Source organism: Haliotis rubra, unplaced genomic scaffold, assembly GCF_003918875.1.
Source record: "Haliotis rubra isolate DU_JTF1 unplaced genomic scaffold, ASM391887v1 Scf8, whole genome shotgun sequence".
Lineage (NCBI taxonomy): Eukaryota > Metazoa > Mollusca > Gastropoda > Lepetellida > Haliotidae > Haliotis > Haliotis rubra.
Window position 1 is genome coordinate 2175494 of NW_025767523.1, and position 14213 is coordinate 2189706.

At 42.9% G+C, this 14213-nt stretch overlaps 1 protein-coding gene across 1 annotated transcript in view; it reads right to left on the reverse strand.

The window, feature by feature from the left end:
- Positions 1 to 1792: 1792 nt before the first annotated feature.
- Positions 1793 to 14213, reverse strand: part of LOC124261468 (guanylate cyclase 32E-like) — a 33741-nt gene continuing 21320 nt past the window's right edge. Inside the window, 7 exon segments of the mRNA XM_046695785.1 lie at positions 1793 to 3493; positions 4247 to 4338; positions 5486 to 5584; positions 7022 to 7265; positions 9012 to 9135; positions 10325 to 10465; positions 11773 to 11956. Coding sequence (XP_046551741.1) covers positions 2801 to 3493; positions 4247 to 4338; positions 5486 to 5584; positions 7022 to 7265; positions 9012 to 9135; positions 10325 to 10465; positions 11773 to 11956 — 1577 coding nt within the window. The 3' untranslated portion in view covers positions 1793 to 2800.

The window sequence follows — 14213 nt, forward strand, 5'->3', positions numbered from 1 at the left end:
TATGGTTTGGTATGGTATATGGTTTGGTATGGTATGGTATGGTATGGTGTATGGTATGGTTTGGTATGGTTATGGTATGGTATGGTATGGTTGGTATAGTTTGGTATGGTTGGTTTGGTATGGTATGGTTTGGTATATGGTATATGGTATGGTTTGGTATATGGTAGTATAGTATGGTATGGCTTGGTATGGTATTGGTATTGGTATTTATGGGTATGGTTTGGTATATGGTATGGTATGGTATGGTATGGTATGGTATGGCATGGTTTTAGCATGGTTTGGTATTGGTTTGGTATTATGGTTTGGTATTGTATATGGTATGGTATGGTTTGGCTATGGTATGGTATGGTATAGTTTGGTATGGCATGGTTTGGTATGGTTGGTATTGGTATGGTATATGGTATGGTATGGTATGGTTTAGTATGGTATGGTTTGTATGTATAGTATGGTATTTATGGTATGGTTTGGTTTATGGTATGGTATGGTATGGTATGGTTTGGTATGGTTTGGTTTGGTTTGGTATGGTATGGTATGGTATGGTATGGTATGGTATGGTATGGTATGGTTTGGTATGGTATGGTATGGTATGGTATGGTATGGTATGGTTTGGTATGGTATGGTATGGTATGGTGGTATGGTTTAGGGTATGGTATGGTATGGTATGGTTTGGTATGGTATGGTATGGTATGGTATTGGTATGGTATTGGTATGGTATGGTATGGTATGGTATGGTATGGTATGGTTTGGTTTGGTATGGTATGGTTTGGTATGGTTTGGTATGGTATGGTATGGTATGGTATGGTATGGTATGGTATGGTATGGTATGGTATGGCAATGACATTGGTATTAATATGGTATGGTTGGTTGGCTTGTTTAACGCCGCACTAAGCAATATTCCAGCTATATGGCGGCGGTCTGTAAATAATCGAGTCTGGACCAGATAATCCAGTGATCAACAGCATGAGCATCGATCTACGCAACTGGGATACAATGATTTGGGTCAACCAGGCCTGAGCACCCGATCCCTTTAGTCGCCTCTTACGACAAGCATGGGTAACTGAAGGCCAATTCTAACCCGGATCTTCACGGGTCGGTATGGTATTACACGGCATGGCATGGATCGTAACTTATGATATAAGATGATAACAAAATTCATCTGACATCAATGGCCACTTATTTCTGATTTATTAGTCGTGATATATATATGTGACGTCAGCAAGGACACTTCAGTGTAACCGTAACTCCCGTAACATATAACGCATTAGCCGTACAAACGTAACAGACGTTATGCAACGTTATCTCAATTGATCCATGTTAAAGGGGCGATAGGAGTGGCCAATCGGATAAACCCGGTTCGATTCCCCAGATGTGTGAAGGAGGTGCCCTGAAATTGCTGGGATATTGTTTAAGGCGGCGTAAAACAACACTCACTCACTGATCCACGAGAACAATGACAACGTAACTTCACAACTGTTTATCCGTAACAATCCCATCGTTAACTCAGTTTGTTCGACAGGCTTATTTTGCTTATCCGCAACATATCTGTATCTCAATTTATCCGCAAAAATACATTGCAAACACATAATATATATTTACAGATACATTACAATGTTACCCAAACCGTAATTTGCAGAGTAACTTCGTGATATATGTTGATATGTAACTTCAACATACCCATAACTGTATCTATTACCCGCCGTAACAGATTCCACGTGAACGACAAAGTAGCGGTGAAAATTGTATGACTGGGCCGCTGAAAATCAGTTGTGACACCAGGTGTTTGACACACAGAAAACGTAAGCATTGGTTGTCCGCGGTCATACAGTAGTACTGCTGTCACGCAGTGGGGCCAACATTAATCCATTGCACAAACAGCGTATTTCTGACAAATACACTATAATCTCAGACCTTCCGTAATATTAAATATTTTATAATATCTGTTCGTTCTTGACAAACACAGTGTGAACTTAGTTCATCGGTGACAAATGCATTATGACCTCAGTTAATCCGTGACAACCGCAGTACGACTTTACTTCATCCGGGACAGACGCAGTATGCCCACAGAGTATCCGTGACAAATGCAGTAAGATTATATGTAATCCGTGACAACCGCAGTACGACTTTACTTCATCCGTGACAGACGCAGTATGCCCACAGAGTATCCGTGACAAATGCAGTAAGATTATATTTAATCCGTGACAAATGCGGGACGAGCTCAGTTCATCCGTGATAAATGCAGTACGACTTTAGTTCATCCGTGACTAATAAAGCATGATTACTGTTCAGCCGTGACAGACACAGTATGAGCACAGTTCACTGCTCACAAATGCCGTATGTCCTCATTGTATCCATGACAAGTGCAAGCGTTCTATTTCATTCGTGACAAGTTCAGGCCGAGCTCAGTTCATCCGTGACACAAACAGTAAGACCTCATTTCATCTGAGACAAATACAGTATAACCTCCGTACATCCGTGAAGTTCCAGTATGACCTCGTGTTTTTGTTGAGGAGTTAACGTCAGTTTCTAAGCCTGACAGGCACAGTGTAATCTCAGGTCATCAGTTCAAGTCATACTGTGGCCCCAATACAAATAGAAAGCATCGAATTCATCTACTGTACATCCATGAAAGTCTTCTGTGACGTTATGTTGTCATTCAACGTGCAGACAACCACAGACAAAATCCAAGAATGTGTTGAACATAGAATCAAGTTTAAGTTCTTTGTCGTAGCAGCCTCAACCTCTGCCAACAAAGTCCTGCACGCATGATTTAAAAATAACCAAACATTAAAATAGAATTTTATCAAAGAATTGCGTCATCTGAAAATTTGACCGTGTTCGGCTGCCTTGACCCGGAGGAGTTTGTGTCCCCATTCGTGCTTGAATCCAAGGACTCCTCCTCTTTAAACCTTCCCATGTCGATCTGAACCAGGGGGACTGCGGTGCATTTCCGGTCTGAGCTCCCGATGTCCGCTGACGAAGAACCACGTGACGAATGGGAGGAACCGTTTGTTTTCAGGAGGTACGAAACCCTGGAATTATTGGAACCATTTGCTTTGAGACTACCAGACTCTTTCGAGGAATTAGAACCGTTCGTCCTCAAAATTGGTAGAAGCTTGTTAACAGGTTTGATTTCCGCTTGGTCGAAATATGGATCATATTCTGAGACAGTTATGAGGTGATTGCGACCGGAAGTGGTCGCCTCGGCTTTCGCTGAAGGCTCGCTTCTCATCCCTCCGTCCACCTGTCCTGGGAGGTTGGTAGGGGTTGGGAACTGGGGTTTCTTCTTCTCGAATATGAGAGACGGTCTGAGACAGGGGTTGAAGGACTTGGTATTGAAAGCAGCAATGCTCTCGGCTGGCTGAGGGGTGGTCTGGCTGTCGGAGGTGTCCGGGGCATCTAGGTGAACACCACTGTCATCCGAATTCCGGGTTCGCTTTTCCCGAACCTTCTTGTCTTCGCCGTGCAGCCAGTATGTTCTCATCTCGCCTTTACCCTGTAAACAGAACCCGGATAATGGGGACACCTCATATTATAGAATTTATTATGTCATGTTGACATGTAAAGTATGGTGTACTTCAGGACAAATATTGTTACACGCGTTTTACCAAGACACTGAAGAATGCTTGTTTTAATTGTTTCAAAAACATTCATATCAGGCATCTAGGTCAGTTAGATACCTTAACAGTAACAAGCTTTTCACAAAAGGACTTGCACGTGAACATGTGACCTACCGATAGCCCACATATCGATGTTTGAAACACTACCTGTCGATAACCCGTTCGAATTGCATCCATTTGATGACAGAATATTATCCGATGGATTGGTCTTACGCTGCTGCACTGCACTTAAGTACTTTGTTTAAACAGCTTACCTAACATGCTGAAATCTATATTCATAACACATACTAATGTTAAAAGAATATCATCATGGTAGAATGGTGATAAAAACCTATGGTACATGTACTTTGTAATTAAATATTTGATATTTGATTTAGTTTGAACCTATGGTTGCCCTGAAATCGACTTTCCTTCACAGATAGTTTCCAAAGTAAATATTGTATCACAAGACATATACATGAATAACATCGTTAAGCTATTTTTGTACGTTCAATGGTGTACATTAAACAACCAAAAGTAAATTCATTAAAAAACGTGCATAATTTGATATATGACATTTACGGCTCGAAAACAACTCATCCAACCTCTGTTTAGCTTGGTGTTTATCAAATGTCCCAGGAATACGGTACCTTCATGGCGATAAGCCCCCGTTCCTCCAAGTAGTAACCGCCTAGCTTCTGCAATATCCCCCGGGTAGTTGGACTCACGTGGACCTTCAGGGCTGAGACAGAGAGCAGCATGTGAGTGGGTATGTGTAATTAAATGAGTGAGAGAATGTTATTTTCCGTCGCAGACAGCACAATCCAGTTATGTAGAGACTGCAGGTACAATAATGATGGATAAAGACTTAATGTACAATAATGATGGATAAAGTGGTGATTTGGTGGTGATGATGACGACGACAATGATAATGATGATGATGATGATTCTCAGATTAAGATACTCGTGACTGTTAAACGTCTAGTGTTCGCGTTGTGCTGACACAATGTGAAATTCTGTTCAAAGCGGTGTAATAGCTCACTCACTCACTCCCTATAATTCCTTATCACGTCATGGAATGTCTGTCCAATGCAATGTCTCTGTTTTTGCATGCAACATGTTTGTTCCATTGAACGATTGTCATGCCTTTCCACGTGTTTGTTCCCGCTACCAACATTGCACAGGACCCTCTTTCTCGAAAACACATGGTATCATAGTCACTATTTAATAGTAAGGTAGAAATCGAACTATACAAATATGTTTTTCGATCATGGAAAGGGGTTTGTCGCTTAATTTATTTAAAACGAAAAAACACCCAGAAATGTGTGAAGTCCAATTCTTGTGTCCCTCTGCACGAATGTTGGTACTGGAGGCGTAAAACTATCCTCATTCACTCTCTTATTTCGCAAGTCAATGTGCTCTGTTTTGATAGAAACAATTAACTCTTTTTATAATGAAAAGAAACCCAACCGAAATTGGAGATTGAGAACCTGTTAAAAATCTGGACTTGCTTCACTATGTACATTTGCGTTACAGATAGGGCTGGGCGGAAGGGAAAATAATATGGTTCAGGGACTGTGAGACAGGCCAGTCAAGCTGCGATCACCACCTTCTATGGTTGCCCTTTCCAGGTTCTTTAAATGTATGGAAACATCTCTGTTTTCCAATTAAGCAACAGCATGACTCATGTCATAAAAGCGCGCACCATCTGTATGTAGGCAGGTGGGTATTATGCTAAGTAAGTTCACGTATATAATCAACTGCTACTGATGTAGTTTATTATGAGGAACTTGGCTCGTGGTGGTATGTTTAAAACAGTTGATATTTATGCGTGTATGTCAGAAGGAAAGGCATGGTGACATTGGCAGAGATGATAAGATAAGGCTCACCTTCACCGTTAGATTCCATCCTGGACGACGTGTTGACCGTGTCTCCAAACAGGCAGTACCTCGGCATGGTCAGCCCCACGACACCGGCGACACATGGACCTGGGGGTGAGACAAGTAGTGGGTAAGTGAGGAAGGAGGGAGGGAGGGGCAGGGGGTAGAGATACAGGAAGAGAACGGGGGTATCCCGGGTCTTCGAACAAGCAACACTTCGTCATACCCAGAGGTCACATGCGATTCCGGAGGTGAATGATTGAAGGAGGAGGGTAGGGGAGATGGTGGTGAAGGTGCCACAGACAGATCTGGTGTGGGTGAGACAAGCAGTGGGCCGGATCATTGATGGTGTAGTACTGGAGTGAGTATGGTTTTACGCCGCTTTTAGCAATATTCCAGCAATATCACGGCTGGGGACACCAGAATGGGCTTCACACATTGTACCCATGTGGGGAATTGAACCCGGGCCTTCAGCGTGACGAGCGGACGCTTTAACCACTAGGCTACCCCACCGCTCCGTGTAGTATCGGAGGAGGGGAAGTGTTTGTATGTGTGTTTTGGGATAGGTAGACAGAAAGAGTCACACGAGGTTTTGGGGAATTGATCAAGGTTTCTTCGTGAGTTTGTTTGGCGTTTGGGAGAATCTCTGACATACATTCCCGACATTAAGGCATAACCATCTTTCAGCTATCAGATGTAGATGCTGAACGATATATAACCAGCAACTCCTGGGGAGGTCTATGTAATTATATGAGGGCGCGAGAAAGCGAGAGAGAGTGAGGAGATGATTGACAAGTGAATTTGGGTGAAAACTGTTGAGAACTGTGAGAGTTGTATGAGAATTGCTATGAAAGAGTACGAAAACAGCATGCTAACTACGATAAATGTGAGATCGACGTACTACCACGAAAGCCCTTCTAACTGTGAGAGGTAAGGCAAATGTGCATCAACTGAACATCTATGAAGGCCCATGTAACTGTGCGAGAACTGTATGGGAACTGTGAGAGTGACGTACAATTATGAAGACACGTGTGACTGTGTGAGGACTGTGTGAGACAAATAAACTTCATCTATTGTAATATAGGACGGCCCCTGCAACTGTGTGAGAACTATGAAAACGACGTACCACTGTAAAGGCCAATGTGTGAGAACTGTGAAAACGACGTATTACCGTAATAACCAGTGTGTGAGAACTGTGAAAACTACGTACCGCTGTAAAGGCCAGCGTGTGAGAAATGTGAAAACGACGTATTACCGTAATAACCAGTGTGTGAGAACTGTGAAAACTACGTACCGCTGTAAAGGCCAGTGTGTGACAACTGTGAAAACGACGTACCACTGTAAAGGCCAGTGTGTGAGAACTGTGAAAACGACGCACCACTGTAAAGGCCCATGTGTGAGAACTGTGAAAACGACGTACCACTGTAAAGTCAGTGTCTGAGAACTGTGGAAACGACGTACCACTGTAAAGGCCAATGTGTGAGAACTGTGAAAACGACTTACCACTGTGAAGTCCAGTGTGTGAGAACTGTGAAAACGACTTACCACTGTGAAGTCCTATCCTGAGTTTGAGAATATGATCCGGTTTGTGCCTCATCTTGAACTGTTTGATTGCGGTCAGCAAATGGAGGGACATAGAGGCGATCTCTCCTGCGTGGTTGTCCCCGTTCCTGTTGGGCAGTCCACTGACCACCATGTAGGCGTCTCCGATAGTCTCCACCTTGTACACGTCGTAGTGTTTGATGATGGAGTCGAACAACGTATACAGGTCGTTCAGGAGGTCGACCACCTGACACAAACACACAACAGGATTAAATAGGATTAAACACGGCGTTACTTGCTGTTTACTACCCAGTAAGCAATTTTCCAGCTGTATGGCAACAAGTGACTGACAGCATGAGCATCAACCCTTGCCAGTAGGGAACGATGACTCACAATGACACTATCTATTATTACCAAGTAACGCGATAGTCGGTGGTATTTTATGGTATTTCATATAAAGTGCAGTAGAGATATTTTATATAGGTGCATGTAGAGATTTGATATAAGGGTAAATGCAGAAATACTTTGAAGATTCGGGTAAGAATTGGTCCTATGCAACCAATGCTTGTCGTAAGACGCGACTAACGGGATCGGGTGGTCAGGCTCGCCGACTTGGTTGACACATGTCATCGTATCCCAATTGCGTAGATCGATGCTCATGCTGTTGATCACTGAATTGTCTGGTCCAGACTCGATTATTTACAGACCGCCGCCATATAGCTGGAATATTTCTGAGTCCGGCGTTAAACAACAGACCAACCATCATGCAGAAATGGGCCATGGGCCCATAAAGAGATGAATTAGCACCATGACTGTTAGTATTATGTACGTCTTGCTACAACAAGGGGCCGTGGGGTAGCCTAGTGGTTAAGGCGTTCGCTCGTCACGCCGAAGACCCGTATTCGATTCCCCACATGGGTACAATGTGAAAGCCATTTCTGGTGTCCCCTGCCGTGATATTGCTGGAATATTGCTAAAAGCGGCGTAAAACAAAACTCACTCACTCACTTGCTAAAACAGATTTACAGTAGCCAGGAATATTAAAGAATCGGATGGTCGTTCAGTTTTTAAGTGGTGTATGTGAGATCATAATGTAATTTCTTCGACTGGTCATTCACGCATAAATTGCATGCCACACGCATACTTGCTGTTATAACAACGAATATATGCAATTGAATAAACAACAAATCGCAAATGTGATCTAGAAACCAAGATCTAGATTTGCAATGACGTTCGAATCCTCATATGAAACGGCTTAAAGGCGATATAATTTTATTTTAATTTTCAATTATACGCGTAATGGATTTCACGTAGAAATTAATAAAAACTGAAGGGATTGAAAACATATCTCCGTGGTCAGTTTTTGTAGGATGCTGCACAAAGGAATGAACGAGGTCAGACTGACACAGCTACAAGATTGTCAAGCAGACCTCAGAAATTGCAACGTTGTACAATTTAAAAAAAATCAAATTCCCATTTCGCATTGGATATAGTGCATAATTGTATCCATAAACTTCCTTTCCAAAGAATATGGTATTTTCAGAAATCGATGATTATTTCAGCAGCATTATAAGAGCGTGGATGTAAACGTCCCCTCAATCATCATTGCTGTACGACGAAACGTGTTTGCCATTTGAAATATAGAATATAAAGTTTTTAGGAGTATAAGTCGTATTGACATTTTTGAGCAAGCTGTGAGCCTTAAATGATGATTGACGACAACGTTCAGTTTCATCAGCTTCAACATTTCCTTTTTATAAAGGTTTTATTAACGGTAGGATATAAGAAATGATTTGTAATATTGTAAAAGCTATAAAAACGGATGATTAAATGATATGTAAAGTAGTATAATCGTAAAATCGCGTTGGTTTTATTATAACGGTAAAAAGATGATTTCTATATTCCTACAAAAAACGAGGGTGAGGTTTTGAATGCGCCCGTTTTGGACAAATATGAAATAGCGACTGAGAGATTAAATAGACTCAACACTTACCTGTAAAGGTGTGCTCTCAGCCGACAACGCTGTGAAGCCGCAGATGTCGCTGAAGTAGATGGTGACGAGGTCGAAGGCCTCAGGTATGACAGGTTGTCCGCGGACCAGTTGGGCAGCTACACTCCTGGAGGGGTATATCATTGGAGAGAGTGAGTGGGTGAGTGAGTGGGTGAGTGAGCGTGTGAGTGAGTGAGTGGATGAGTGAGAGGGTGGGTGGTTGAAGTTGTGTATGTGGTTGAGCGGGTGAGTGAGTGAGTTAGAGAGAAAGTGGGATTTAAGTGAGTGAGTGGGTGGTTGTAGGTGTGTATGTGGTTGAGCGGGTGAGTGAGTGAGTTAGAGAGAAAGTGGGATTTAAGTGAGTGAGTGAGTGAGTTCTTTACCAATAACATAACCCGGCCAGAACCTCCGATCGTTCTCGCCTCACCCATCCCGTGTGACACTACACTCAGCTCGCCCACATGTTCCCATCTCTACTATCCTCATCCTCTCAAACCCTTCCCACAAATCCGCGCACACTAACGGTTTCCAACAAAGCAAGACAGGTCGTGTCATCCCTCAAACATCCTTTCCCTAATTACACGAATCCCACGCACCCAAACCGTTATCACCAGCCCAATCGGTAACCAGCAGGTTACCCCCAAACCTTCATCAATCGCCATACAACCAACAAAGTCGAGCGACACAGCGAGCCCTGTCCGCTCATCCTCTCAACCAACGTTGCCCCTTACCACCCGAACCCTAACCGTCCCCACCCAAAGCATCCCTAACTGTTACCCGTCCCAAACCAGCATAATCATCAACGCAGCGCATCACGGCCAAAATCGAAAATGACAGGTCCCTAAACCGCCAAATATATTCATCCCCAGTAGTGGTGATCCGATTAATTGAAATAATCGAAGATTGGTCGCAGTGACTAAACGACCAAGCAATCGATCATGTTTTCTCATACTCGAACACAAACAATTCTGGAACACTTGTTTTCATAAACAATATTTTTCACAAGGTTGGTTTTGTCTGTTACATTTCATAAGCACTACAAGCTCGTTTCATGTCATGATTGAATTTATCTTAAGGACTCCAAGATATTTATGTTCCTGACATACTAGTCATCCTTTAAAGATGTGAAATTTTGCCAAAAACACCCAAAAGAACTACATGTTTATTCCTTATTTTTATGTGCATTAACAAATTTCATTAATGACGCTAACCAATTTTTTTCGATGATTGATCGGTTGTAATAAGCCAATCATCAATTATGAGATTTTAACCAATTCCCAACACTAATCCCCAGAATCCACGATCCCCTAACTCACTTCGGCAACATCCTGTACAGCAACAGATCCGTCTTCTTCTTCTCCTCCGCCAACTCCACCGTCCTCTCCGCGACTACTGCTTCCAGATTATTGGCGTACCTCTCCATGATGATCATCATGTTGTCGAAGATGTTGGACTTCCTGTTTCAAAACGTAATAATACGTTTAGTTAAACTCCGCCCTGACAAACATGACTTTTGTAAACCTGAAGGGTGCTTCTCACTGTATATTTGACATGGCTTCTTTTCCCGGAATAACCGCATTTGAGGTTTTTGTTTGCTCCCAGGTTTTACTTTTTGCAAGTAAGACCTCTTCCCAGGTTTTACTTTTTCCTAACTCTAAATTAACATCATCATTCAAATTCAGATGATATGTCAGTGTTTGAAATCAATTGAAATATATCGTAAATGATCAACTTTAATGTGCAAATGGTTTACCTAGCATGATTGGAACAGCTTCTATCAGGTTCTTAAACGGACGCCCAACCTCACGGCCACCGGGCCGACAAAGAAGCTTGGGTTGAATTATCTATTTATAGTTAGGTCTACTGTCATTAAATTGATCTTACTAGCGCATCAGCTACTGTTATGTAGCTTCATTACATGATCATCTAATTATCCATCATTGACGGTTTATATGTATAATAAAGCACTCCTCCTCGGTTATGGTTGGGAAAGTAAGCCCTCGACCATCGGGTGAAGAGAAGTAAGACCACGAGCGCTACGCGCTCCCGGTCTTACTTCTCCCCACCCTCCGGTCTCAGGTCTTACTTTCCCAACCATAACCTCGGAGTCGTGCTTTATCCTACACGTATTCCGCTAAATGTGAAGATCCCCCATTGTGACCCAGACTGTTTACAATTTGAATAAAACCACAGAGCACTGATATGGTGCTGACAAAATACGGGTCACAATTAGGGCGCGATTCCTGAACAACAAAGGGAGGAAACTCCTTCCACTGAGACTGAAAGAACTGCATATATTGAAACAGTTAATTTAACAAATTGTGAAATACAAGAATCCAATTGCACAATATTCAATGTGAGAGTGATAGGTTAGGAAGTATCACAGTTGGGTCTACTACCGCTTTTAGCAGTATTCCAAAGTATCACGAAGGGGGTTACACAAATGGGCCTCACACACTCGACCCACAGCGGGAATCGACTCGGACGAGCGACCACATACACCGATAGTAGCAGAGGTAGCATTTCCTTTGGTCTGCTAAATACAAGACCTTCGAGCGGATTCCGGGTTCAATCATGTCGTCACCAACCTATACATGTCGTAAGAGCCGACAACACGGATCGGTCGCTTTGGAAGCGTACATTGACGGCGTAGATTGTTGCTCTTGATGTCAGTCACTGGATTGTCAAGTTTAGGCTTGGACAGGCCCCGTAACACAGCCGGTATACTGATAAGTGCTGCACAGCAAACACATAAATAACTCACATCCCTTTCTGCATAGGTCGGAGCATCTTCCTGACCGTCTTAAAGTCGGGTCGCTGTTCCGGATCCTCGTCCCAGCAGTCTTTGATGACGTCGATGACGTAACTGTCCCATGTAATGCGGGCCAGGTTAGGACGGAAGTAGATGCCAGATTCGTCAGTGCCAACTTTAACCTTTGCCACAATCTCTGGTAAACACAAGGTAAACACAAGGTGCATTCACGACAGATACCAGGTAAATTCTATGTCAACACAAAACCATTTTATTCCAATGTTGATCGTAAGGGTGACAATGAGTGAGTGAGTGAGTGAGTGAGTTTAGATTTACGCTGCACTAAGCAATATTCAAACTATATGGCGGGACCAGACAATCCAATGATCAACAGCATGAGCATCGATCTACGCAATTGGGATATGATGACATGTGTCAACCAACTCAACGAACCTAACCACCCGATCCGTTTGTCGCCTCTTACAAGCATGGGCTGCCGAAGACCAATTCTAACCCGGATCTTCACGGGTCCTACAATGCTTTTAGTAATATTCCAACAACATCACTGCAGTGAAGACAAGGTATGATCTTCTCTTATTGTAACCATGTGAAGATCGAACCCCGGAATTGGAGTAGGCTAGGCTACCCCGCCGCCCATACGTGTGAGTAAATGTCTTGGCTTTGAACAGCATTTTAAGTCTCAGATGAGGGGGCGGTGGGGTAGCCTAGTGGTTAAAGCGTTCGGTCGTCACGCCGAAGACCAAGGTTCGATTCCCCACATGAGTACATCATGTCAAGCTCATTTCTGGTGTCCCCGCCGTGATATTGCTGTAATATTGCTAAAAGCAGCGTAAAACTCACTCACACTCTTAGTATTACAATCACTGATCCGTTATCTGATCCAGACTCAATTATTTACAGGTCGTCGTCATGTAACTTGAACATTGCAGACTGTGCGTTACTGAACACGAAGCAAATACACAAACAAGGCATTAACAGGAAATCTGACAGTGTATTGAGTGAAAATGGTTTAACGCCGTTTTCAGCATTATTCCAACATTATTGAGGCGGGGATCCATCTTATACATTATATCCATATGGGTAATCGAAACCGTATCTTTGGCATGACGAGCGTGTCCATTTACCACACGACCACCAAGCTCTGCTGCATGCAACTGTAATTACAGATTTTGACTGCAATTATAAGCCTACAGAGCCCTGTCACATCGAGTAACGAAATGTCGACAATCATCTGGGTAACGATATTCTTAATCTTCGATTTTTATACTGCCAGTAAATTGTTATTTGATGGAGATTAATTTCTTATGCTTGTGTTTTGGACCTTACTTTTCCAGTGTTTTGGCAGTTTTCCGGTTAGTAAGCTTCATATAACGCTTTGGAATGTTTGGATTAAATCAAAATTGCAGGTGTATACTTTCTTTTGTTTGTCAGTTTACCCATCCCGTACAGTTATAACACAGGGTAGCATTTGATGTTGTTCATGTTCATGTTCATGTTCATGTTCATGACACATTCATGAATATGAAGGCGGTCTGTACATAATGAACCCGTGAAGATCCGGGTAAGATTTGATCTTCAGTAACCAATGCTTGTCATAACAGGCGACTAACGGGATCGGGTGGTCAGGCTCGCTGACTCGGTTGACACATGTCATCGTATCCCTAATACGCAGATCGATGTTCATGCTGTTGATCACTGGATTGTCTGGTCCAGATTCGATTATTTACAGACCGCCACCATATAGCTGTAATGTTGCCGAGTGCGGCGTAAAACTAAACTCACTCACTGTACATAATGGAATCTGTTAAAAGCGAGACAAAGCTGTGACATAAGCAACGACCCATGCCGTCAGATTACGACGACGTTGTATCAACCAAGTCACACCGAGACTGACCACACGATCCGTTAAGTCACCTCTTACAACCAGCGGGGTGGTAAGGGTAGCCTAGTGGTTAAAGCGTCCGCTCGTCACGCTGAAGACCCGGGTTCGATTCTCCACATGGGTACAATGTGTAAAACCCATTTCTGGTGTACCCCGCCGTGATATTGCTGGAATATTGCTAAAAACGGCGTAAAACCACATTCACTCTATCACTCTTACAATCAGCACAACTTGCAGGAATACACAGAGGAGAAACGATTAAAAAGTGTATAGGTTCATCGTAAAGACCTTCCTTTAAATTCTGTAAACCACTGAAATAGATCTGCATATCCCAAAGCAAAAACAAGTTACGTTTTTTTAAATACAGGGCTTTTAGAGACTGTGTGTCTGATGCTGAGGACTCGGTTTCCAGATAAATACCACAGTGCACCACAGTAGCCGATTACACTCTGTTCCACAGATACTAAACCCAGGCAACGCTGGATCTCTCCAGTCAAAAAAACATCAAAGTCGGTTCTTTACGCGAAAAAAATCTTCATTTTCGCTTAAA